We start from the raw sequence: 27,575 nt of genomic DNA on the forward strand, positions 1-27,575 counted from the left end.
ACATTGCTTCACATCACATAGACAATGTACATTTCTCAGCTAAGATTCAACCAGTGAACTAAGTACAGTCCTAATGATAGACAACTGGCTTCTTTCCATTTTTTATAACTGTAATGTGATGATAAAGTCTAATTTAAGCTATAATGCTCAACACTCAGAATATAAATTATTATCATAGTATCAGTTTTACTCACAAGCAACAAGCCTTATTAATTTGCTATTGTTGGTCTCCATTTATGCAGAATGTTACACTAAGTTTGTTTAAATGACAATACACACAAGTAGAATTAAGACATTTTTATATTATTTAATAACAATGTGGTCATGTCATACAACTTTGAGTTCGTACCACTAAAGATAACAGTAAATAAACAATGTAAATATTTCTGTACAACCAAAAAAGTGAGTAAACTCAATAAAGTACACGCACTATTACAGTTGAGTTCATAAAGCTGTAAACTATATTACCCTATTACTATTAACAGATACAATTTACAATCCAAAACTGGGATCATGAATGTTATGCTATAATAAAAAAAAGATAGACTTCTAAAACTTTCTGGATACACACCGCAACATTGTAACCATTCTTTTCAACATCAATTTATAATAATTCATGATTATACAAGAATGAATGAATCAAATATATATTGTTGTCATATCAGAAGTCAACAACTCTTGATATTGAACATTTTAATTGTTTTTACATATTATGTGATACAGTCCACGAAACCATACCACATGTCATTTGGAGAAATAGTTCAGTACAGTAGAAAAACAAAATTCGGGCCAAAATAAAAAATTCCTAGATTTTCGCATGAAAATTAATACTCCAGTTCAAACATCATTCTATATGCAACAGATGAATAAAATATTATAATATTACGATTGTATAGATTTTTTTCTTATATTTAGCTTTGAAAACCATTTTCTGCAAATTGTAAAGAAATATATTTTGATGTTTTAAATGCAATGAAACGTGTAATTTTGCAGACAGAAAGATAAACTAAAAAAAAAAAAAAAAATGTTTTTGTTCTCTATTAACAGAAACAATGAACAGAAAAATGATTTTGGATACAATATGTGGCATGGTTTCCTGAACTGCATCACATATGGCTATCATTTTCAGATTTAACATTCTGGAACTTCTCAATACTTTTTAGCCAATATATGGAGAAAAAAGAAGGCAATAAAAAGAAAAAGTTCTAAAAATTAATCTCTTCTCGATACTGCAGAAAGAAATATCACATTTGCTTCACCTAGAAGCTTACAATCAACAGATATTAAAAATATTTAATATTCTTATATATTTTCATCACATTAATTACTTGCACATACCACATATGAACATAAATTGCATTCAGAGAACATATTTTAACACAACTTGATCTATACTAGTAATAGTAATGAGGGAGATTTTTGAGAATTCTTTAACTCTCACATGTAAGCCTCTTGGGCTTTTTGTGCTACTTCTTGATCCATCATATGAGTTCTAGTTCTGTATTTTTAAGTTTCAGAACCTTCACCCCTAAGTTGGTGCATTCATACTGCTCGGTAACAGAGTTCCTAAGATCCCTCATTCAAGCAGATGTGCCTTGCAGTTTCTATATGCCGCTTGCACAGTATACAAATGGGATCTCTTTAAAAGAACCAGGGACCACAATTTGTAGATGTTTCCTGAAATTACTATGTCCAGTAATTAACACCATTCTCTCAAGTTTTCTTTTATTCTGATGCAGAAGAGACTTTGTGAAGGCTTGATTGAGGCCTTCAATAAGAGTTTTAAGACGATATTGACAAGAATATTTTCCCCACCTTATCTGATGTTCTCTCCTGGTCCAAGTTCTACTGCAGTTTTTGCATTTGATTTGCTAATGCTGCAGGCTGGTTCAGGTCCAATGTAGGAGCTTCTTGCTTATCTTTTGGTCAGCCTGTCTGCATTTTCGATCCCTTTTATACCCTGATGGCCTGGCTTCAATTAGTTGTTCTAAGACAGTTCCTGCAGAGTTTGAAGGCATTCCAATACCAATTTAGACTTACATAGGATTGAGTCAAGTACTGTAAGGGCAGCTTGACCATCTGAGGATAAGAATATGCTTATCTCTGTAGCTCTCTTCAAATCCTCTTTGAGCACAAATCAGATTGCAAATATCTCTGCCTGGAAGACAGTACAATATCTAAATAGACTAAAGTTGAGTTTTGTCTTTGAAGATATATTGAGTACTCCTGCTCCAGACTGGGTCCCACACATGAGCAGTCTGTGAACCAGGTAAGTGACATAGTAAGTTCAAAACATATACTCCACAAAAAGAATAACATTTCATAGAAAGGAGAGACTTCACAAATGTCATAAGATGACAAGAAAAAATTTCCATAAGGCAATGTTTGTACAAAATCAATTCTGACATTTTATTGAAATAATATTAATGAAACGCATTATATTACTTTTCTTTATGTAAAATAATACAATTGCACTCCGTTTTAGGTTGCCTCACACTTTACACCACAGATAGTTCAGCTCAACTCCTGGCTGAGAACACGAGCATGAAGACATGCACAGCAGGATTAGACTGTGTGTCATCAATCCGTGAACTCATATAATTAGTAGCATTCCATAATTATATTTTTATTTCATAGTCGATATTAAACTGTGTTATAGAAATTATTCAAAATGGTGTTAGTCCGCATTCATATATTCCCGACATCTCTTGATTAATACTCAATATGAAATACAAAACAGAATTGTGTGCATTCTACGATTAATCAAATCTATATGAATAAAAATATGCACGAGGTTAAGAATCAATAACACAGTCCTGCCAGCCATGCAAGCATGTCTTGATGTGTGTGCTCCCAACTGGTAGCCAAGCTGGACACACTGCAGCATTAAGAATTGTCTCAGCTTCATGCATATACTGAGGATAAGAATCTACTGCTGTAATAATAATTTTCTGAGAATGAGAGTAACTTGGAAACTGTGACATGTAAGCAATGTCTTAGAGAAAAATGTTAGGAAGCTAAGTTACGAAGATTAGAACATGATCTAATAATTAATAATGAAACTTTTACATTTTACAAACAAATCAGAATTTGTGAATTTGGCTTTCAGATATAGCTCCCTGTGAAGCTGATTTGAATAATTTCGAGGAAAAAATTGTTACAGGGCTGGATATCGAACCCGGGACCTTTGGCATTGACGCGCTCAGCCAAAGGTCCTGGGTTCGATACCCTGCCCCGTAACAATTTTTCCCTTGAAATTATTCAAATCAGAATTTGCAATAATATAAACTTATAAAATATTTATTGTTGAAAGTTCTCAAAAGGAATCAATTTTATCTGAAAACAGCTTTAAAAACTCAATAATTCTTCAGCCAAGTACATGTTATAAAAAGAATGAGTTTGCACATGCTTTAAATATTTACGGTTGGTTGCAGTCTAGTACACCTATCCACAAGATATTTTCTACAACAAAAACACATTACATCTTAGTATCTGTCAAATTACTGAACAGATTAAAGAATTATCAGTAATAATGTATGAAGGGAATATTGTAATCTGTATCAAGACAATTACATGGCACATGTCCTGACTGTCTAAATAAAAGTCAATACTGTTTCATGTGCAAATAATTCTCTAACTTTACAGTCCTCTAAATCATTAGCCTCACTCAGAACTAGTGTATTGTATTTACTTACATTCCATGGTATTCATACATCGCTTCACAACTAGAATATAGAACATGTAGAAAAAAATCTTAACAGTATTATACAGTCTTAATCATAGTCACAGTCTAGTTGAAATATATACAGAAGAGTTCCACAATATAGTCTATTAGTACAACACAAAAGTTTAGTATCAATACTTAATACATGACAGAAATATTCATGAAGCTTGTTGAATGTCATGAATTCACCTACAGAATAGAAGGCGTGAGAAATTAGTTACTTCTTTAATTTGGCTCTAAATAATCTTGTGTTTCGAGTTTGATTTTTTATATCCATAGGGAGGCTACTAAAATTTTTACTGTCATATAATGCACTCCTTTTTGATAGCACGATAGACTTGCTGATGGATTATGAAAGTCAGTTTTTTTATGTGTATTTATGCAATGAACTGTTGAATTAGTTACAAAGTTTTCACGATTACATAAGAGGAAGTTTATTAATGAAAAAATATACTGACAAGCTATGGACATTATCAGCAGTTCTTTGAAAATGGTCCAACACAATTCCCTAGATTTGGCATCTACTATTATTCTAATTTTTTTTAGTAGGAATATACTGTTACTATCTGTAGAATTTCCCCAGAATATTATTCCAAAACTCAATACCCAGTGGAAGTATGCAAAGTATACCGGTTTTTAAGGTGTTGATATTTACTATCGCTTGCATAGATCTAATAGCAAAATATGTTGAATTTAGTTTAGGGTTAATTTCTTTAATATGATTTTTCCAATTTAATACATTATCAATTTGTAAGCCATGAAATTTGGTTGTTGTTGTTTCTATTATGAGCCTATTGTTAATAATTGCGCTTGAAATTTGCAAGGTTAAATTTGGGCAGGATTTCAATATTGAATTATGTTAGTTTTGTTACAATTTAATACTAATTTATTGGCTGACAACCAATCACATATTTTGACATAGGAGCTTAAAGCTTCTACTTTCTGGAAAGATTTCCATCCCTGCATGCTAGTGTTATACAGTAACAAGAACCTACAGAAGACAAAGTGGCAGCAAGATTGCCATCATACAAGATGTGGGCCAAATACAATAACTGTATTCACATATTCTTTTACACAGTGGTTCTTAAAGAGCAGACTGCGAACATTTGGTTTAATATGAATTATATTTACTCATCTCCTTCTAATATCAATGTTCTGAAAGCAAAAGGTCTTTACTACCCTGCTTCCTATGTGCTTTATGTGAGACATCAACTGACACTGTATGAAAGTTTCTGAGCTCTGCCACACTACACGATCTCACATGAATGCGATTGAAAACACAAGAGAATAGCAGTTGTTATCTTTTACAAATTTCACTCACCAAGTACATTATAGTTGTAAAGAGGAAGTATAATTATGTAGGTTATTCACAGCACAATAATATTAATTTTGAAAGAAGTGCCATGTTTAGGACAACGAAAAAATCAAAGAATCCATTTCTATTTATCTTTTGGTATGTTTTTTAATTGGTTGTTTAATGATGCTGTATCAACTATTGGGTTATTTAGCATCGATGGGATTGGTGATAACAGATGGGATTTAGCAAGCTGAGGCCGATGATTCGACATAGATTACCCAACATTCACCTTATGGTTGGGAAAAACCTTAGAAAAAACCCAACCAGGTAATCAGCCCAAGTGGGAATCGAACCCACGCCCAAGCGCAACTCTGGATCAACAGGCAAGCACCTGAACTGACTGAGCTACGGGTGGCTTTGATATATTCATAGTGCTAATTTGTTCCGATAGTAAATAAGAGGAAAATTGTCATCATATTAAAGCCAGAAATAGCTAGTGATAGTATACAGTATACAACTGTCAAAACAGGGCCTTCTGTATGGGAACCTGGTTAAGGGTTCGAATCCAGTCTGCATCATTTGTAACTTTTCTTGCTCTTCACGGTATTCTAGGGTGTTACAGAGATCCTGAAATGTAATGGCATACTGACTTCACTCATGGAAGTGTCTATATTAATTAATGTAGTATCGAGTCCAAGAGAGTGCGAAAAAAATTGGTAATAGGTCTAAGGATACATAAAAATGGTGGTACCCATAATGATAACCCCACAATGGTACTGAAAACACAATACGTGTAAATAAATAAACATATATGAATTACAATTAATGATTTAAATACTTAAGAATATATCCACTGTATTATAATTTTTCAAAACGTGGAATTCCATTGTGTGAGTAAATGAAATTTGAGAACCATTGTTTTCCAACACTGTAGGTGAAGTAACTCAGTGAGCTTCAGACTGTGATGTTAGTTTCGCGAAAAACTGTCTAACTGCATCTTCTTTATTATTTTTAAGCATATTACCACCTTTCATCTTCAAAGAGAAGAAAAGTGACAATAATATATTGTTGAAGCGTTGCTGTTAAACTAGATTGTTTTCCTAAAATTTCTACACACTTACCCACAGTGAAATTTACAAAATCCAAGATATTTTTAGCTCTTGAATCTCATTACTTCGGTCAGTGTATAAAATTCAAACTGTCTCACAGCTTTTGTTCTAATTATTCATGATATCAGTACTGCATACTCTTCTTCTTTATGCAATCTTAGAGTTGTCTTGTGTTCTCACAATATCCCTGCTCTCAGTTCAATACTAACATGTTCGTCAATGTATAAAATTGAAACTTCTTGTTCCTAAATATTCATTATATTGCATACTCTTCTTCTTCTTCTTCTTCTTCTTCTTCTTCTTCATGTCTCTTAGAGACACAAGGTATTCTTAAAGTTTCCTTCTGTTCTCATAATGTATCTGCTGTAAACTACTGACTATACTAACGTTTAAGTTAGAGAATTAAATAAATATATTAATAACGAGGCACTCAACAGCAACTGAAACAACGAGAAATGTTGCATTAAAGAAGCGTCCTCTCCTAAACAATAAATGAACTTCATCTACTGATTATTTCTGAAGAATAATGTAAAACAATAATTCAATGTACAAGATATAAAAAATACAAAAAGATATAAGAAAGTATGTTTCATGAACTTTTACACCTATACAAAGATGCCAACCATTCATGTAGGCTACCAGTAACCCGATAGTATGCATCCTCCCCCCCACTTCTGGCAAAATCAGAAGTAAAGTATTGTATATTATATTACAGCCACCATGGCAGTCCAGTTTGTAGAGTGCTGGACTCACAATCCTGTGGAGCCAGGTTCAATCCCTGGCATGCCCCCAATTAAGAACTTGTGTTGGACAAGCTCATGATCCAGGTAACAAAGGTGTGTTCTACAGGAGCTCCGGTTCCCCTGTTTATTTATTTGAAAATACACAGGCATTACTGCCCAAAGAAACACCTTCTTAACATTTTTATCTTGCAAAAAAATAGTTAATAATGTAAAACAAAATTATATTTTCAGCAGAGTATTATAACATATATAATTGCCGCAGTCTCATGCTTAACATTCGGCAGGTCTTTGAGCGACCTCGTGCGTAACATTCGGCAGGTCTTTGAAATTTAATTGTATTATTGTTTTCAATTTCTTGTGTCGCAGCTCCAATCACTCGCCTCAATTTCAATGTTGCAACGAATAAGCTGCTTCCATTATAAAATGACAACTACTTTTATGATCCACGTGGACTAAAACCGAGGTTGCAATGTCTTGTGCTGAGGACGAACATTAGGGTATGTGATTAAAAATTATTATTAAAGAGTTATTATTAAGAGTTAAGAATATCAACGTATTTGTATATGTAATAATAATAATAATAATAATTAATCATTTAACAATATAACCAAACTAATGCTTATTCTTATTGAGGAATAGACGTGACAACGTGACGCTTAGAGTGAAATCTACAGAGCAACAATCGGTTGACAAAATTATGTTTTAAAAGCACACCGTACATTATTGTATGATGTCAGCATGTTAAGTATGAAGCCGCGGAGATAATACAATGAGAAAACTGAATAATCTGAATATAATGAGAGGGAAGCAGCTTCTTAATTAACCAAATTTGCATAAATATGTTTCTTAAAAATATCAATATCATTGGAATTATTTAACTTAATATAAAGGGACAACATTTTGATTAAGGGTGAATTTTTATGACTGACTGTCTTTGAGCTAGGAATATGGAAGTGTACTTTTTTATGTGACTTAACGAATGAAGCATAAAAAGGAATTAATTTAAATATATATGAAGAATCGATTTTGTTTGCGAGTATTCTCCTGAGAAATAAAATTGTGCATACTGATCTCCTATGTTAGAGGGATTTCATATTAAACTTTAATCTTAGCTGCAATGTTGGTGACCGAACAGGGTAAGAGTTTTTAAATGATTTAAAATACATACACGTGGCAACTATCGCTGCCACCGCCACCACCACTACCATCAGCTCAGCATCACCATCATATTAATAATAATATCGTAGACTAGCATTCTATGGTGCATCCTAGGCAAGGGCACTGTTGGTAAATTTGTCTACACAACTGATTTCATAATATATGGGTGAATGACAAACAGTCAAATGCCCACCATTAGGAAGATGATGATAATGATAATAATAATAACAACAACAATAAAATGCTTTATGGCAGGTTTTGCATTTAGCAGCTCGTTTTCTGTAAATTTCTCCTTGTAATGTCAACTTGAACTCCTAGATCAGAAGTGATTCTAGTATTGATGTGTTTAATGTAGGCCTGAATTCTATCTGATTTTTTCTCATAACATTGAAGTCTCTTTCTGCAGAAAGTCATTGTAAGGCACATTTAGTACTGCAAACACAACTTTACTTAATGTTTTGTACTCACTTTTATTTCTAAACTCTGAAATTTTGGCCCTATTTGCATCTAATTTAGATCTATTTACAATGTATTTAAGAAAGGTATCACATTGTTAAGTTACAAATTCCTTGTCAAGTCTGGTATGTACACCTTCATTAACCAAATTTGGGAATCTTTGAATAAAATGTTCAAGAGATGTATATGCTTTTAGGTGTGAAGTATCTGTAAGTTTCGCATGTTTAAGAAATTCAGTCTCAATTTAAAATGTTTTTACATATTTTTCTTCTGCTTTTCGGAAAAAAAATTTAAATATTTGCCATGATAATTCTGCTTTTCCATAATAATTTTCTGTTTGGCCATAATGCCATGTTTAATATTGGGTTGAAATCTGTAATAGCTGGCACCTCTGCTTATAAAATTATTATGAGATAAACTTCACAAAATTCATCAAACACAAATAAATATCTGTAGCTCAAGCAATAACACTTCTAGCTACAAATTTAGTGGACAGAGTGTATGTACCTTGGCTTGTCCTGTGTTGTTTGAAGTATAACTATGTGGCAAGGTTGATAAGAAGTCACTAAATATAAGTATTAACTAGAGTAGTGACGAAATCTGGTTCAAACTGCCAAAACTGTTGAAAATATTAAAAATTACACACTTGAGATTATTTAAGACCTGTAAATTTGAATAAGCTAAATTATTTTATTCTGAAGTACTGAGTGACTACTAATAATCATACAGATATTACAGAGAAATGACTGAAGCAGACTTAAAACATTACAATAATCTCCTCAAGAAAATGAACATTAAGGCATTCTTAAGAAAAAAAAAACATATATCATTCTACAAATTAAAAATGCCAAATATTTCCTTCTTGTCAATTAAACAACAAATTAATCAACGAAGTAAAACTATTAATTAAGACAGAATTTAGAAAGTTATAATAAAATGTGAAATTGCTTCACGAAAACTCACAGAAAATCATAAACTCCAACAGAATGGCAGTTGCTACTTTTAGGCTCACTACTAGCCATGACTCTCTTGCAAGACACGGACAATAGTTCAGCATTGCTTTAGGGATTCTGCTGGCACTCATTTTCTGAAGATGGTTTCTACAGTTTATTTGGTCATGGGAGGTAGAACACTATACTAAAAGCCAGGTTATGAACCGACTAAACAGGAAGTAGTTGGCAGGGTGAGAGGAAAGTGTGGGTTAGAGGGGTAGCCTGTGCAGCAATGACACGTTGAGTATGGCGGGGCGGAGGGGGGAAGGAGAACAGAGCTTTTCATTGGACCTCACGTGAAAATGTCTTCTGCTAACGAAAATCTGACAATGGAATCACGGAGACAGTGTAGCCAAACTTCCCCGTTCATTTGCAGTGCCACGTGCATTACGAGTCGCATTTCGTACCAGCATCATTAGCTCGTGCTTTCTTAAAAACAGTAATTTTAATTACTAATATTGTCGATAGTGTTATCGACAACTATATACAGTAGTTATTTTAAACACATTGGTGACAAACGCTGAACATGCTTTGAATCTCGTGCCACTATGTGCAACAGAGCTCAGAAAGACAGCAACAGAATGTTGCTTCCGGTTTAAGGTATGGTCACACGTCGCTACTTTTACAGCGCTGCAGTACAAAAAACTGCGCAACTCTTGTACTGCGACGTGTGAACAGTGGTGCAACCCGAAAAGTAGCGGCTGCCGAACCTGCTGCTCGCTACTTTTCCATGCTGCGCGCAGCTCAAAAGTAGCGACGTGTGAACAGGGTTCTCAAGGTTGCAGCCGCAGCATTTTTGATATCGGTTTTGTTGAAACTTTTACTGCGGTTGCAACCAGTGTTACCACCCAAATGTGCCAATGATACTTTTATTGTTTGGATATATTTTAATGTTAAATGTGATGAAAATAAATTATTTGTAACAGTAATTAAATACACAACACAGTCTGAGCATAATTGCTGACGATATAATTCATTTTTTCAATTTTCCGTAGCATAGTTCCAAACAGGGGGTTGCCAACATTGATTACGTGAATATATTGTTGGTTATCATTTAAGTATATAGGCGTTTTCAAAAGCTTTATAGTAAAAATAATGTCAATTTCTGAATACTAGATACGACAGAAAAGCAAATAATAGATAAGGAACCTTTCACATGAATTTCTTAATAATGCGAACATAACCACAAAATGTATATTGAGAAGTCAACACGGAGATGGAAACCTGCAGCATGACTGCGGCTGCAAAAGTAGCGCCTTGTGTGTGAACAGACTCGCAACCTCCAGTTGCAACTTTTGCAGCACTCGGGTTGCACTGCAAAAGTAGCGATGTGTGACCGTACCTTTAGTCGGTTCATAACCTGGCTTTTAGTATAGATGGGTTGAATCTATTTTGCATATTTAGATGTTCTCCTCAGGAATCACATTTCAGAATCTGTCAGTTTTTATCTTTCTACCTAATAGTCCAAACTTCACTTTCTTAACACAGTACAGGCCATGTCGAGGTTTTATATAGGTGTATTGTGGTGTGCTTTTGTACCAGTGAGAGCCTCATTACATTGTTGATGATTGCCATCATCTCAATAAATTGTGTAATTTTTTCCTTACACTATCTAAGCCATCATATAAAGAATGAACTTACCTTGAGCGAATATTTAGGCAGACTCCTGCTTCTGTTCACAAGCATTTGGAATTGAAATATCCATAGTCGGCCCCTTCTCCTTTTTCTCCTTCTCTTCAGCACTGAGTGTTGATGAAACAGGAGCATCTGTTGTCGTAGCTTTTTCTTTCTCTTGAGCGCTGAGCTTTGTAGAGATTGAAACATCTGAACTTACAGCTTCTTTACTCTTCTCAATTACTGTTGAAGCAAGAGTATTTGAAGTCACAGCTTCCTCTTGTCCTTCAACACAAGGTGATGCTGAATCTGGTACATCTAAATGTACAGCCTCTTCCTTTGAGTCGACAAATGAAGTTTCCGAGATGTGAGCTGCCTCGATCTCCTGCTTCATAAGACAGGATGAAACATCCGAATTCACTATGTCCTCTTTCAATTCAACACAGGGTGTTTTTGAGACTGGAACATTCCCTATCTCAATTTTCTGCTTATCTTCTGAGATTGAAACAACATTTTCTGTTGACGCAAGTACGTTATTCTGCATCTGAACCTCACTTTCTTTCTGTCCAATGCCTTTCGAGTCTAGAGATTCTTCAGGCGCATCATGAAAAACACTATTATCAGATTCATCGCAATGAGAATTTACTGGTTCCTGCACTGCATTACCCAGTTCCTGTTTTGTTTCAGCTTGACTACGTGGTGATAACTCTTCACAGGTGCTCTCGTTCCCACTCGTTGTGGTGACATCCTCCCATGAATCATCACCGCCTGATTCAGTGTCCTTCTGGCACTCATTCACCTCATTATCTTTGTTAGCAGACAACTCTCGTTTTCTCTGCTTAATGTCATTTTCAGATCGCCTCACACGTTGTCTTTTTGGCTTAGGATTAAATCCTGTAGATGGTGGAAGAGGAGGTTTTGTTGAGGCACTATCAGTATCTGGATGTGCAGATGTAGTGGAAGAAGTTCTATTGGGAAGCTGATGAGTTTCATCTTCAGACTGGCTGCTATAACTGATGCGGATCTTCTGGCGAGGTCCAACACGACCTGTGCCACCCACTATTGGAGCATTAACTACAACAGATAAAAAATTCATGCACTCAGTATATCAAAACAGATGCACTGCATTAAAATTATTTCACAACAACATTTCTCAGAATATTCAGGGACTGAAGCAAAGAAGAAGACAAGAATACTACATCTAAACAAAGACAATAATTTATTATCTTTTGAAGACAGGATAGTCCCTTTATGATATCCATGAAATATGAAAGGAAAAATTAGTTATTTCTGTTTTAAGCACCAGCATGACAAAACATATGACAGCATGGATTATAAATAGGTGACTTAACATTTACTTTCCAAACATCGCACTTTATCGCACTTTATGGACTGAACCAATGTGAATTAAATTTAATAATTCTTACTTTTCTAACAATAAACTTTACACAAATATAAAAAACAAATCATTCTATAATCCAACCCAGTACAGTAGATTCAGCCTCGCACCATAGCTGCATGATGTCTAAAGCTGTGGTTGCCAAACTTTTTGAAGGCACAACCCACTTTTGGACAAGATTTCCGTTCACGACACCCTCACCCCCCCCCCTTTCGTGCCAGTTCTCGACTCCATTCGAAAAATACAAATTCCTGTAAAATCGCAAACGACTATAATTTTATTCAAAACCAATGAATACCACCCAAAGTACGATTTTAAACAACAGCTTTTTTTTAATATTTTCCAGGAGAAACTCAAAACAATTACAACAATCGCAGATTGTTACCAAATCTGCTGTGTTTAACTGGCTGAAATTCTAAAAAATATGAAGGAAAAACTCATTGAAATACGTACCTAATGATGGAATGTTGAAACTATATCTTTTTTTTTTCTGGGGATCATAGACCAACTTTGTATCAAGAGCATACCTCGAGTTTGAAATAGAAATTCTTAAATTTTGTTTAACATTTTAAACCTCTGTTTATGCAAAATAAATTTCTCATCTATGATTGACATCAAAGCAAAAGCAAGAAATCGCCTTGAACTTGAAAATGATATCACTATGTGTGCATTGAATGCTTAGTCCAGATTTGAGAGGCTGTCTTCTGAAAAAAGAGACACGTTTATCACATGAATTATTTTTTACTTTATAACTATTGAAAGATTTTTTATATTTTTATGTTCAGCATTGTTTACGTTTATGTTTCTAAATACGAAATAAATGTATGTTAATAAGTAGTCTTTGTTTTACTTTGTAAATCACCTCGTGACCCATTCAGCTCTTTTCATGACTCCCCTGGGGATCCTGATCCCCACTTTGGAAACCACGAGTCTAAAGTGACATACCTCAGAGTAGCAATACAGAATGAGTGACAGAGCAGGGCAGAAGAGAGAAGAAAAGAGAAAATAAAACTGAACCATCTCATTATGATGGATCTGAAGTCACTTCAAATTTTATGGTAATGAGCAGACAAATGCTTATTACTCAGGAAGAACTCGTCCTTGCCACAAATCAGCCTGAATGGATTATCATATCCATCTCAGAAATAGTACAGGAGTCCTAAATACATCACGTGGACCTAGGAAAACGTCAGTTCTCATATTCTGTCTCAGTACTGGACAGGACTGCTTTAGGAAACATCTTTATCAATTTGAAAGGGTGTTGACTTCAGCCTGCACAACTCATTTGATGACATGAAATGACATCACCTCTGGACATGTCCAATTTTACAAACTTATCAGAAGCCTTGAGATACTTACTAAGAAGCCAAAATTAAAATTGAGGTTCTTATGGTAAAATGATTTTCTTTGTCAATTACCCTCCATTAGATTAAATAAACAAACAAGCAAACATACATGGTATCAGGATATCCTTAATTGTGACAGGCGCAATTAAGGTGTTGCACTACAGGCCAGAAAATCGTGGATATGAATTTTCTCCAAAGAACTCATCTTTATGCGCTATGGCCGTGGGGTTCACTCACCCTCTAACAGAAATGAGTGCTAGGAGTATTTCCTTGAGGGTAAAGGTGCCATGACATAAAACTAACTTTTCTACTGCTATTCAGTGCAGACTGTCTTCTGACAGCCTCAACATCCTGCAACCCTAAAGGCCTTTCAGACCCTCTAATGGGATAGTCTAATTGAGGACCATTTTTGCAAAACTTGCTAACTGCAAAATTGAGATTTTGATGGATTCGTTAACATAAGGCAGGCCTCTACATGATGTTCAAAGCGTCTTAGTAAAATTGGGTTATTTCTCTTCATTGTAGTGTGTCAAAGTGTGATCGTTTTTTCAAAACTTGCTTTCTGCTATAAGTGAGACATACAGCAAAACTTGCTTACTATAGTGTTTTATCTCTCCTGTAAAATTTAGTTTTTTCAGTTAGCAAGTTTTGCAAAAACGGTCCTCAATTGAGGGGCTTAGAACAAAAAGCAGGTAAGTGGCATTATTAAAAAAATGAGGTAAGTGCGTGTTGTGATAGCCCAAAAGGATGTTTCTTTGGGATAAAATAAGGTACGTGATCACACTGTGCAGTGCTGCTATATGGGCATCATTTCACCAAACTAGTGTATAATATTTCATTGCATGTAGAACTTTAACTGTAATTTCCTCAAAACTAGGTTTCCGTCACTTACCTGCTTTTTGTTCTAAGCCCCTCAATTATAACTAAAAGAATAAGCTAACTTCCTAGAATTAATTTCGCGATTTTTCACAATCTTACCTTTAACTCGCCTAACAGGAACAGTAGCAGGTGAGTCATTAGTAACAGAGATCTTTATTGACTCTCCAACACTAACCACATTCCTTTCACTGCGAATGGGCAAATTATCTTCTTCTACCTGATCCACATCATCTGAAACACAAAAATAAGAACATGTTTTATTAAATCGAAAGTGACGTTCCTGCTCTAGTATTTGTCTTGCATTGCTTCACACAGTGATCAACCATACTGAAAGCATGACCAGAGAATTTTGTTGTAATGTCTCGTTTTGACAATTCCAACTTTAATGAAAATGAAATACGTCAAATGACGCAATTCTAAACACAGTGGCAGATGTGACAACAACAAATATCACCACTACCACCTAATTCGGCAATTTCTAACATAATGTAAAAAACACACACACCATAATAATATTAAGAAGTTTCTCGTGTTGGTTCAGAACCAAGAGTAACAAAGATAAATTTTAGCAGCTAATATTGTTCCATTACTCACTATATTAACCAGTGTAATGGATTACAGTTACTTATTAATAGGAATAGAAGTGCAAAAAGTAGGTTAAGCATTTTCCTAAATGAAGAAAAACCATTAAGTTTTGGAACAGAATAGTACATTATGCAACGAGCCTATAATGGTAGTAATTAAGACGTGAGGATGTCTATGAAACGAGTGCAAGCGAGTTTCATAATTTTCATACAAGCGTCTTAATTACCATTATAGGCAAGTTTCATACGACTTTTTATGCTCGACCATATTTCTAACTTGAAATTATTCATAAGTATTCATGTTATTGTTATGTGAGTGAGTGCAATAGCCTACCTCATGAATTGTGAGATGTGTGCAGACGCGAAAGTATTGATTTTTTTCAGGGAAACGAATGTCGACGACCTTGATATAATCTAGAGAGTAAGATAAACATTAGTCTTGATATAACCTTGAAATTGAATTCGACATTGAAAAACGAGATGACAAATTGAATTTATTTGAATATTATTTACAATTAATGCTAATTATTATAGTAACAGAACATAACCTTCTGCGACAGTATTGGATTTCCAGCCTCCGTGACCTTTCGATAGTTGTCTTTTGATTGCATATCCGAGAATAATCGAAAACCTGAACTTTAATGAATAGGCGTACTTTAATGACATGCATTAAAGGACTGCTACCAGGTGTATAATTACTACATTTCGGCATGGTCGAGCATAAAAACTGAAAAAACACATCTCAAAGCAGTAAAATATGAAGCTGCAAAGGTCCGCCCCCACTTAGCAAAATTGAATCAAACAGAATTTCTCTTCACAATGTATTTAAATGGAAGCTAGCTGAAGGCGGCGTGGTGCAGGGTGTCAAATCGAATCGAACAGAACAGAATTCAGAAGCTAGAATATTTATTCCACTGCAGGAACAGAATTACTTGTTTTGGGTATGACCATAAGTTCTTGTGAAGCCTTCGTGGGGGGGAAAGAAAAAAAAAATAACCACATCCATTCTTGGTGGCTAAATTTGTTTACTATTGAAAGTTATTGCTGAAAAATCACAATTTAATATGAACGAAGAAAAATTAATAATCTTGTGCAGAATTATCCCCTTTCGTATGACAAAATACAAAAGTACTGTACGGTTCGATTCCACTAGATGTGAGAGGTAGCAAACTTTTTGTTTCAATTCGGTTCAATTCTGCTAAGTGGGAGCGGGCCTTTACTATTTCTGGGATATTTTAAAATTAAACTGCTGTTTATAAACATAAAAAGTTATACTGAACCACTACAATTTTTACACCAAATATGAACATGAACTATTCAACTTCTGCATTATAACAATGGTAAATATGCCTGTAAGTACCTGGATTAGGTTGAATTTGGATGATTCGTTTACCCCTCACTGCAGCTCTACTTCCATGTGACATGTTGCGACCTCCACCTCCCCGAGGAGGTCGAGATGTTATATTGTCTCCAAACCTGACTCCTAAGAATATGAAAGAATTCTGTGTTGAAATGGAATTCAAACATACTTACATCACACTACTTTTAACTAAAGCAATGAATATTAGAGGCAAATTATTGCACATTCCATTGTCACACATATTATGCAATTTTACCAGAGTAATTAGTCTGAAATCCTATGACTGTCATTAATAGATTCGTAATATTTTTCAGTGTTAAGTTAACTTTTATTCAGATTTCGTTTTTACTTTCGCTAATGAAGTATGAAGTACCAGTAATGTAATGCTAGAAAATATCCATATCGAATTTTTACAGAAATACAGTAGAACCTCTATTATCCGTGGTAATGAAGGATGTGGAGTGAACGGTTAATCGAAAAAATTGGATAATCCGTACCATATAACATTTTCATAAATTAAGTGCATAATACAGTTTCGTAATTTCCTCTGTGTGTTTTTAACATGGCAGGTAGTGGATCAGAAGTTCACTAATTTAAGTCTGATTTTCAATGACGGATTTTTAAGAGCCAAGGAAACACCTTATGATGACTGTCTGTGAAAATATACGAATAGTCCAGGCCTCATGTTGTAGATTTACATACTTATTATACTTTATATTTGTTTTTAATTAAATCGTGCACAGTTGTAATTCCTATTTCGTATTCTGATGCGAGATGAACCACAGTTTCTCTTTTCTCAAACCACTCAATTACTTGCACTATTTTTCGTAACACAACTCCTATTCTTTGACACTTGCGGAAGGCATTTTGCATAGAATTTAGGCCCCTTGAAAAGTAGACCATACTGTATAAGGGTAAAAGTTTGTAAAAAACATTTTGTAGAAGGAATTCGTACTAATATATTTTCTGCAGAAAAATAAATAAATAAATAAAATAAAAAAGAGCGATAGAGAAAGAGAGTCGGATAATCCACCAATTGGTTAATAGGGTAATGGAAAATCGGGGTTCTACTGTACACGCCTTTTAAATGCAAGCTAAACAACTTAAACTTAAATGTCCCATATGGTTATGAACAGACCCTGCAGAACTCTTTTTATCTGGTTCATTTAAGAGTTACAGAGATATAAAGATGTTTTTATCATAAAATGAAGTAATTTTGTTAAATAATTGGACCTATGTTTGCCTACTTAAAATTAATTCCCTTTTTTTTTTTTTTGGCGAGTTGTCACTGTTCTTAACTCAACTTAAGCGAAATATTTCATGAAGAGGACAGGTTTTAGCTTTCAAGTAGTACATTATTCTTTTAATAGAGTACATAACGGTACTGGATATTAATAAAGAGGAAAGAATGTGAATTTTCAGTTTTCAGTATTACCCAGTGTGAAGAAGTAGCGTTATCATTGTGGATTGGACACAGAATAAACATTTATGCATTGCTGTATGCCTAGAGTCAATGTACCGCTGAGAAGTGAACTTTGCAGGTATGTTCGTGAATTTAGTGCTGATTATTTTCAACTAACAGAGTGGTTCTTATATGTTAAGTATTTTAAGTACCTAAACACCTTGGGTTTAGTTATGAATAGCCTATATTAAAAAACAATTAAGGCTTCTAATGTAAAAGCAATTACGTTTATTGAATAGGTTTCATTTATTTTTTAAAGCACTATGTATCTTACTACTTACTTACTGGCTTTTAAGGAACCCGGAGGTTCATTGCCGCCATCACATAAGCCCGCCATTGGTCCCTATCCTGAGCAAGATTAATCCAGTCCCTACCATCATATCCCACCTCCCTCAAATCCATTTTAATATTATCCTCCCATCTACGTCTCGACCTCCCCAAAGGTCTTTTCCCCTCTGGCCTCCCAACTAATACTCTATATGCATTTCTGGATTCGCCCATACGTGCCACATGCCCTGCCCATCTCAAATGTCTGGATTTTATGTTCCTAATTATGTCAGGTGAAGGATACAATGCGTGCAGTTCCGCGTTGTGTAACTTTCTCCATTCTCCTGTAACTTCATCCCTCTTAGCCCCAAATATTTTCCTAAGAACCTTATTCTCAAAAACCCTCAATCTCTGTTCCTCGCACTATGTATCATATGCATAAAATATTTATCTATTGTGATAGCAGTAAGAGTTTGGTAAGACTTCAAAATTGTGCACAAATGCGTATTTAAAGAGAAATAATCAATATACTTACGCTCTTGGGGTGGAGTATTGTAATTATGGTAAGAATTCCAATCTGTATTTTTACGAGGCCCACCACCTCTTGGAACTCTTGTTATTGGCCTGTCATCCTCTCTGTAATACAAGCAATACAAAATAATTACGCTAATACATATATATATATATATATATATATATATATATATATATATACACACACACACACACACACACATAAGAATGAAGACCAATAAAACCAGTAAATATTACTTCCTCCCTATTTGGAGTCAATTCAAGACACACCAAATTTTTTAACTCGTCTATAAAAACTTCACTACAAAACAAAGGACGTCATGCAAATGACACATACTTTCTCTTTTTGTCTAATTGGTGTTGATTGTTTAAGTTCTATAAAAATTTGTTTCTCAAAAAGTCTTGAAGTTTCAATAAGAATAAATCCTCTATTTCCCCCAATTTTCAAAGTAATACTTAAGCCCAACATTTTTTGTTTGAAAAAGATACAAAACTTATTTAAATATAGTAATTAATTTTTTTTTTACCCAAACATTTTTTTGGGTTTGTAATGCCTTTATTACTTCATGTAACATTACCTTACAAAAGAAGAGAAAACTATGACAAAAATGATTAGAGGTAATTTTGAGGAAGTCATCATTTTGTGTTCTTTGTTTCAAATACTTTGAATGTTTGTCAGTGAAAATTATCTAAAAAATGCACACCCAAAAACTTTTTTTGGTATCAAACATGCTAAAATGAGTATTTCTGTGAAAACCTAGAGATGGCAATATTTTCCCTTTACACTTCTTCTTCTTCTTCATCATCATCATCATCATCATCATCATCATCATCATCATAATCATCATCGTGTTTTCTTCATTTTCCTTTCCTATTTTAGGCCTGCTGGCATGTTACATTTTCTGCAATCTTTTTGGTGATCTTCCAAGTAATCCTTTTCCTTTGGTGGCATAACAATGTTTTTAGGTATCCTGGTCCTGTTCATTCTATTGATATTATGCTGTAGCCAATTACTGATTACTGTGCTCAGTTATTGGTGTAATTTTGAGTTTTTTGTAATTCCTGAATTATTTCTCTTTCAGTTAAGTGGTTTTCCTGAAAAGAGTCGTTCTGCATCCTGTTTCCTAACTGAATATGTTTCACTATTGTACATCTTTCCATAATTCTGTAAGCTTTCATTCTGGTATGCCTCTGAATTTTTGTACGATTGAAAGTTTGGTTGATTATTTATTCATGGTGCTCTGTTATAAGTTTGAATTTTAATCTGAATGTTTTTGTTCCTTATAAGATATGTTGGAGCTTAAATATTCAAATAAATGACCTTGTTCCAATATTTTTTTATTGATACATATTTTGTTGCTATGACATGAAGGTGGTGTATGGAATGCTGCAACTCTTCTTCAGTATTTGCCAGAAATACCTGATCATCTGCATACAATGGTGTATAAAGAGAGGTGTTATCATGAATCACGATATTACAATGTATTGTTAATCTCCAGTGTTTTATTATGGTCTTCATGTATGCAGGGTGTTAAAAAAAAAAAAAGCATTTAATATTTTGAGAGGTGGCAGTATCCATCAAAACAAGAAGAAAAAGTTTAATAAACATGGGCCCTAACATTAATATCTTCCAAAGTATGAATACTTGTTCATCAACATTCACAGGAGATGCTCAATGTGATTTCCATCAATTGTAATGCATCCTTCTGGTTTACATCTTAAGGAATCATGCCTTGTTATTTTTTGTTTACTATATATGCACAATAAGAAACAAGTAAAGAACTTACATTCGAAGATTTGCTGTTCTTACAGTACTAATTTCAAAGTCTTTGTTTCGTACAAAACTTAATTTTAGGTCCCATGTTTTTTAGACTTTTGTTTTCTTTTTGATGAATACTACCACATCCCAGAATATTCAATTTTTTTTTTTCAATGGAAATCACATTTAACATCTCCTTTGATACTGATGAATAAGTACTCATATCTCAGAAGATATTAATTCAGGACCTATATTTATTAGGTTTCTTTTCTCTTGTTTTGATGAATGCAACCATCTCTCAAAATACTGAATGTTTGGAACACTCTGTATATACAATGAGAAGTTTTCAAAGTACTGCTATTCGCACTGTACATAACTTTATATTAAGGAGTAAATGTATAAATTCTTTGGTAATGTATACATTTAGTGTAAAGTACTATACAATTCTTTTTATAACACAATTCTTATGTCAAGAAATGATATTATTATTATTATTATTATTATTATTATTATTATTATTATTATTATTATTATTATTATTATTATGGGAGGAACTAGCAAAAGACAGAACAGAATGGAGGCATTTTGTGAAATCGACATGGAGTCGACATGCTCCATAATGTCCTTTGATTGATTGATTGGATTATTATTATTATTATTATTATTATTATTATTATTATTATTATTACTTTTTGCTCACGCCAGAAAATCATTAACAAATCAGTCACATCCAGCTTACTTTGTTAAAGAATTACACATTACATTCTGCTGTAAAAAATATTGTTTCGTGAATTTCTTTTTAGGAAAAAAACTTTTACATACATTTAACCACTCAGAAATATTTCTACCAGTAAGAAGGAACAAATCACTGAAATTAATGTTGTGCTACTTACTCTTGTGTTATCTTTTCATTGTCCCACTCTCGACGCCAGTGTCCCTCTGCTGTTTTCTGTCGATTGATACGATCATTATCGATACGATTTCTCTCTGCCCTCCAAGCTTCATACTCTGGACGAGGAACGTCTCCTCCTCCACCATACTGATGATAACCACCTCTGTCCTGTAAAAAATATAGCATCATGATTAAAGACAAAAGAAGTGGAGAAAATGCTTCTGTATAACAGAAATCTATCCAAATGTAGACACTTCAGTGCTGTGTTCCCAATAGACATTGCGAGAATTTGTTAGTCAGACAAAGACCCCACAACATGTTATGAGTAGCAACACTACTTCATAACCTTGGAAAACAATAAATTCTTGGAATGAAATGAATGGTTCAAGTTGTACTATACTCTCTAATATGTTGCTTCCTTATACAGGAATCACACAACCTATTTCTCATGTTATTGTCTGATAGAGAGGCAATGAGTTACTTTTTTGTTTGTCCTTTGTAGTTACCATCAATCCATCTGTAGTCAGCCACTTTATTATACAGTTTAAAAAAAACTCTCCCCCCCCCCCTCTGTTTTTTGAGGAAAAATGTTCATTAACTTTAGAGTGGACGCACCCTCAGGATTTGTTCAACACTGATGTCTGTAGAGATATTAATTTCTATCTCTCACTTGTTTACAGATATTGGAACATTCTTATTCAATATGGAAGCATAAATTCTATCAACGCAACTCAAAATTTTGTGTTTTTATTTTTTTAAATTAACTAGTAGCCTTTACTGAACCAAAAACACAGCTTTCAAAGACCAGAAATCATCAACATCCACAATATATCAATGATCCACGTTTCACCAGTATTTTGCAATCCACTAAGTTCAGGTTTAGTTTTTGAGTCAACCACACAATCGATATTGGCCCCAAAGACGTATCTTTCCATTTATGACGACAGTAAAACCAACTTGCAAAACACGACCTTTAGGTACAGTCAAACTTGTCACTTCCTTTCAGCAAGAACATGATTACTAACTATATTTCAAGACTGTGCAATATTGTAATCTTTCCAATTCTTTCAAAATTTCCCAACAACATTCTTCTAAATTTTGAAACTGTACAATAGTAAATACCTTCATAAATTGCGTGTCAAGATGATATGAAGGGTGTTGGTAGAAGACAGCATGCAGGCATCTGGAATAACTGAGGAAAAGCACACAAAAAAAAACTTATTTTTGCTACACCACCTTTAAGGAAGGTTGCAATGTCAAGAATGGAGTATGATCTTACTCTGCCACGAGAGAAACCTCCTCTGCCTCGACCTCCACCTCTTCCTTTCCGCTGTTGCTGTTGTTGTTGTTGTTGTTGCTGCTGATGATGATGATGATTATGATGCTGAGAATAATGCTGAACATCTCGATCTGAATCAGCTAAGAATTTGTAGGCAGGATCTGGAGGTGGGACATCCCCCTAGAGATAAAGAGCACTAACAAGGAGTATGCGAGGACGTGAATGAGACATACACGTAAGACAAAACATTTAAATAGCCTACCAGTATTCGGTAAAAGTGTAATATGTGTAATAAAAAGTTAAATTCTCCTTCATAAATATGCACTATCACTACTGCATATCTTTCAACAACTCTTTTTGAGTTAAATATTTTTTCCTCTTTTTGAGTTAAATATTTTTTACGTACAAATACTTCTGACTGAAGACTAGTTCTCCCTCACCTCTCCATGGGAAGGATTTCTTGTAACATGACTGTTGTTTCTATTATTCTGCTGGTAACGCCTATTCTTTTCACGAGGTGGTGATGATCTCCCACCAACAGGCCAGTCCTCTTGAATAGGACTTGATATTTGGACCAAGGCATTTAGCTTTGCTGCATTTTGTTTGTCTGCTTCTACTTCCTGTAACAAAAAATAGCTGTAATTTTTGCTTATTTCTTGACTTACATAACTGTGTTGACTTAGTGACTGAAATATATGAAGGGGATTAAGCAATTGACAAAGTGAATAATGAACAGTAAAATTCATGGGAGTTATTACATTATCCTGGCTTCTCCTATGTTAATTTCAGAAAATACAGGCCACAAGTCTTTCAGAACCTGGAGAAAAAGAAAACATCAAGTTTCACTTCAATGAAAATCAAAGCAGGGATACCAGTATTGCATTGTTAAAGTTACCAGACATCCGGATTTTGCTGGATATGTTCTTCTTTTTAATTCCTTGCCTCCTATCTGGCAGGCATTATTAAATTAAATCATCAAATGCACGTATTTCTTTTAATCAGCAGTTGAGTATAAAATTCGGTCTTGAAACTTTCTTTCTACTATACACAATTACCGATACAAATAAAGAAACTGCAAATGTGGTGGCTCAGTGCTAGCATGCAGGGAGCCTGAGTTCAAATTCCAGTTAATCCATCCTGAATTTACTGTAAGTTAATTTGTGCTGGGCAAGCCTGTGTTGGGCCTGTGTCCAGGCAACACAGGGATCTTCCCTGGGTACACAGTTTCTCATGCGACATCCCTACAATTCTCTATAATCACCATCACCATCACCATCATCAGCCATTACGAGTACATAATATACAGTACCTTTGGATTGTCTCTGATGAACTAGGCACTGTAGTCTATGCTTTTTTTTTGCCACTAGCAACATAGATTTGAGACAAATAACGGGCCCTGTCATTGCACACATACAAAAAAAAAATATTGTGACAATACAGTAGAGTCCACACCTGTGGAGTAACGGTCAGCGCGTCTGGCTGCGAAACCAGGTGGCCCGGGTTCGAATCCCGGTCGGGGCAATTTACCTGGTTGAGGTTTTTTCCAGGGTTTTCCCTGAACCCAATATGAGCAAATGCTGGGTAACTTACGGTGCTGGACCCCAGACCCATTTCACCGGCATTATCACCGTCATATCATTCAGACATTAAATAACCTAGATATTGATACAGCGTCGTAAAATAACCCAATAAAATAAAAAATAAAATACAGTAGAACCCCAATTATCCGTCACCCTATTAACCATTTGGTGGATTATCTGTTTTTCTCTCGTCTAATTTTTTTTTTTGCTCCAGAAATAATATAGGCCTCTATGAAGTACTGTTTTGTACATTATATTAGTACACATTTTTTTCTAGAGCCTTTATTGTTACACATTAAGGCCTACTGTTCGAATTGCTGTACTGTATAACTTTTATATAAAACGTGTTCCACTGGTGTCAACAGAAAATGTGTTGTGCTACGTATCGAAAAATAGTGCAAATAATTTAATGGTTTGGGAAAGAGAAATTGTGGCTAATCTCGCATCAGAATACGAGATTGGAGTTACAACTGTGCGATTTAATAAAAAGAAAACAAGGGTAAAATGTATAAACATGAGGCATTCATTATTCCTATCTTTCCTCAGACAGTCATTGCAAGGGTTTCCTTGCCCCTTAAAAACCCGCCGTTAACAACCAGACATAAATTATTGAACAACTAGCATGTTAAATACAAGACCACTTCCATGGAATGGATTATCCGATTTTTCAATTAACTCTTCAGTTCATCCCCCTTCATTACTACGGATAATAGAGGTTCCACTGTATTTGGAAATTTCAGCAATAAAGTAAACTGTCGGAAGCTTCCCTTCGCAGTTTTCAATAAAATGGACAGTTTTCTTGCATAGGCCTACTAAATACAAAAATTAACACATCATTTCCTACCATTAGAAAGCCTGGCAATCCTTCTGCTGCTATTCAGACTGAGTTTGTGTGTGTATTCATATGTGAGCCGGTGATGGGCTGTTGCCAAATTACATAGATTTTCAGTCTAATTTTCTAATTAACTATACACTTAATAGGTTTTTATTTATTATAATGTATTCTATTGTCCTCTTCAAACTGCACAGTTATATCACTTCCACCCAGTACAGTACGGGTACTATCACTTCATAATATAATAAGATCAAAAGAAAAGATGCAATCCTAAAGAAAATAACTAACTGCAGATAAAATAGGCCTAAGTTAAACGAAAGAAATTTGCATTCTCAATCCAAAATGAAATCTGAACATAAGCACTAAGATGTGCTTGAAGATAAAACAAGAATGAAGTGGATATGGTTCAGTATTTTGCAATAGGCCCAGCAGTTGATGAATTTAAAGATATATTTTAAGTAAAAACGAGGTACTGTTTGGTTTTATAAGACACCATTTGGATGACACCTTTGTCCTTTCATCTTACATATAAAGGATTTTTCACAAATGTGGCGCTGAAGTTAATCATTATAGGCCTATTGTTTAAACATGCGGTAGTGTTTAAATTTGATTTTGTTGAATCCAAGTAAAAAGTTCAGAGTTAAACCTCCAGGCTAGATAAGTACTCTCAATTTTAGATCTGATGTCCCCAATGCCAAGGGACTTGGGCCACAATGAGAACCCACAATTTTTTAGATTTTGGAGACAAGGAATAAAAAATACCACTACATGAACATAGCAACTGCACACCGAACATCATTATAGCCTATAAGTTAACTTATACTCTATTTCGCCAATGACCAAGTGGTAATTGTGCAGGATAAGGATGATCTTCAATATACAACTCGGGAACTTAAAGAATATAGGTAGTAAGTAAGTTGCTGAGATTAACATGGACAAAACTAAATACCCTTTTAAGCCTACCAACCTATTTAGAATTAGACAGAACACTATACCTAATAAAATCATGTGAAAATTACACCTTTCAGGGTGAATATTGATGTGAGTGGCAGAAATGAAAATGAAATTAGAGAATAACTATAGTCAAGAAAATGACATACAGCACGCTGAATTCAATTTTACGGAAAAAATAAGACAGGAAATTAGGAAACATGTTTACAGTTCTATTTTCAAAAGTATAATAAATACGTCTGGGTGCATCCGAATCTACAGAATCAAGCCAAAGGCCTATTTCTCAAGAAGAAATTCACATTCATTTAACGCTAAGGTGACGACCCTGAGGCTCTGACCCCAAGTCAAAATCACACTTCAAATCATGCCATGACAACATGCACGACGTTATAGCATGCTCTTTATCAAGTCATGTTCGACAGCTAAGTTCTGGTTCTTTTCTAATGGTTAACCTTGAAATCACTTAATCCTCACAATTCAACATGCAAAATTACTAAACCAATTGAAGACATTTTGGTACAGAACACTAGAAAAAAAAAAATTTTGACAATATAAGTGGGTCAATGTTCCATAGAGTGACATGTCAATACCTATGTAGTACGAGGTTATAATGGTAATGATTATGTTTAACCGATTGATAGCGAATACTAATATAAAAACTGCAGAGTTTCTTACACGGACAAGAAATAATTCACAGCCAAACTATAACTTACCAAATGCCGTCTTTTAATTTCTTCATTCTTCTTGCGAATTTTCTCTATACGCTCCTCAAGAAGTAACGCTTCCTGCTTACTTCGAGACATTGCTCCTAGCTGTTCTATTATAACTAGCTTCACAGAGCTTCAATCACAATTATAGCTCAAATAAACACATTTTCTACACACCAGTCAAATTAATACATTACGATCGTTTTTAACCGGAAGTGCAAGTCTTCATATAATTTCGGTACGCACATAACATCCGCCTCCACGGCCTCCTATTTCGGTAACTCGTGCACAGTGCACACTGAAGAAATGTGGCTGATCCACGTCCAGCAGGATGAAGTCCCTTCTCCCTCCGATTAGGGGAGCTAACAACGTTGTCAAAGCTTTTACTAAAATCAGTGAGCTCTATGACGAAAATGTACTGCGGTACTGCTACCGTGCGATGAAGAAAACCGGGAAAGATGAAATCCTAAGTAATTTTTGTTCAGATTAACGTTCCCTAGTTAGGCTTCATATTTCTTCTCTCCAGTCACGTTGTAAGCGCCTGAGGTCCGTGTCAGTCTACATATGGTGCGGTAGATGATCGCCTCACCAGTAACGCAAAAGGAAATCTTATTTTAAATAGGCCTGGGCCCAGTCGACAGAGCGAGG

At 34.6% G+C, this 27,575-nt stretch overlaps 1 protein-coding gene across 7 annotated transcripts; it reads right to left on the bottom strand.

The window, feature by feature from the left end:
• Window positions 1-282: 282 nt before the first annotated feature.
• On the bottom strand, window positions 283-27,410 carry LOC138696638 (uncharacterized). Of its 7 annotated transcripts, XR_011331431.1 has the most exons (10): window positions 26,934-27,403; window positions 23,295-23,474; window positions 22,855-23,034; window positions 21,577-21,743; window positions 18,926-19,026; window positions 16,662-16,784; window positions 14,817-14,948; window positions 11,121-12,167; window positions 6,143-6,570; window positions 283-2,258 (listed from the first exon to the last, which is right to left on the bottom strand). XR_011331431.1 is itself a non-coding variant. In XM_069821840.1 (9 exons), the coding sequence occupies exons 1-8, from the start codon at window positions 27,021-27,023 to the stop codon at window positions 11,134-11,136; spliced, it is 2,007 nt and encodes a 668-aa protein (XP_069677941.1). In that variant the 5' UTR covers window positions 27,024-27,404; the 3' UTR covers window positions 283-2,258; window positions 11,121-11,133. The 7 variants fall into 7 exon arrangements, 6 of the variants coding, with proteins under 6 accessions (XP_069677941.1, XP_069677940.1, XP_069677944.1 ...); XM_069821840.1 differs by lacking the exon at window positions 6,143-6,570 and having other exon boundaries at window positions 26,934-27,404; XM_069821839.1 differs by having other exon boundaries at window positions 283-6,570.
• Window positions 27,411-27,575: the final 165 nt, after the last annotated feature.

Source organism: Periplaneta americana, chromosome 3 (assembly GCF_040183065.1).
Source record: "Periplaneta americana isolate PAMFEO1 chromosome 3, P.americana_PAMFEO1_priV1, whole genome shotgun sequence".
Taxonomy (NCBI): Eukaryota; Metazoa; Arthropoda; class Insecta; order Blattodea; family Blattidae; genus Periplaneta; species Periplaneta americana.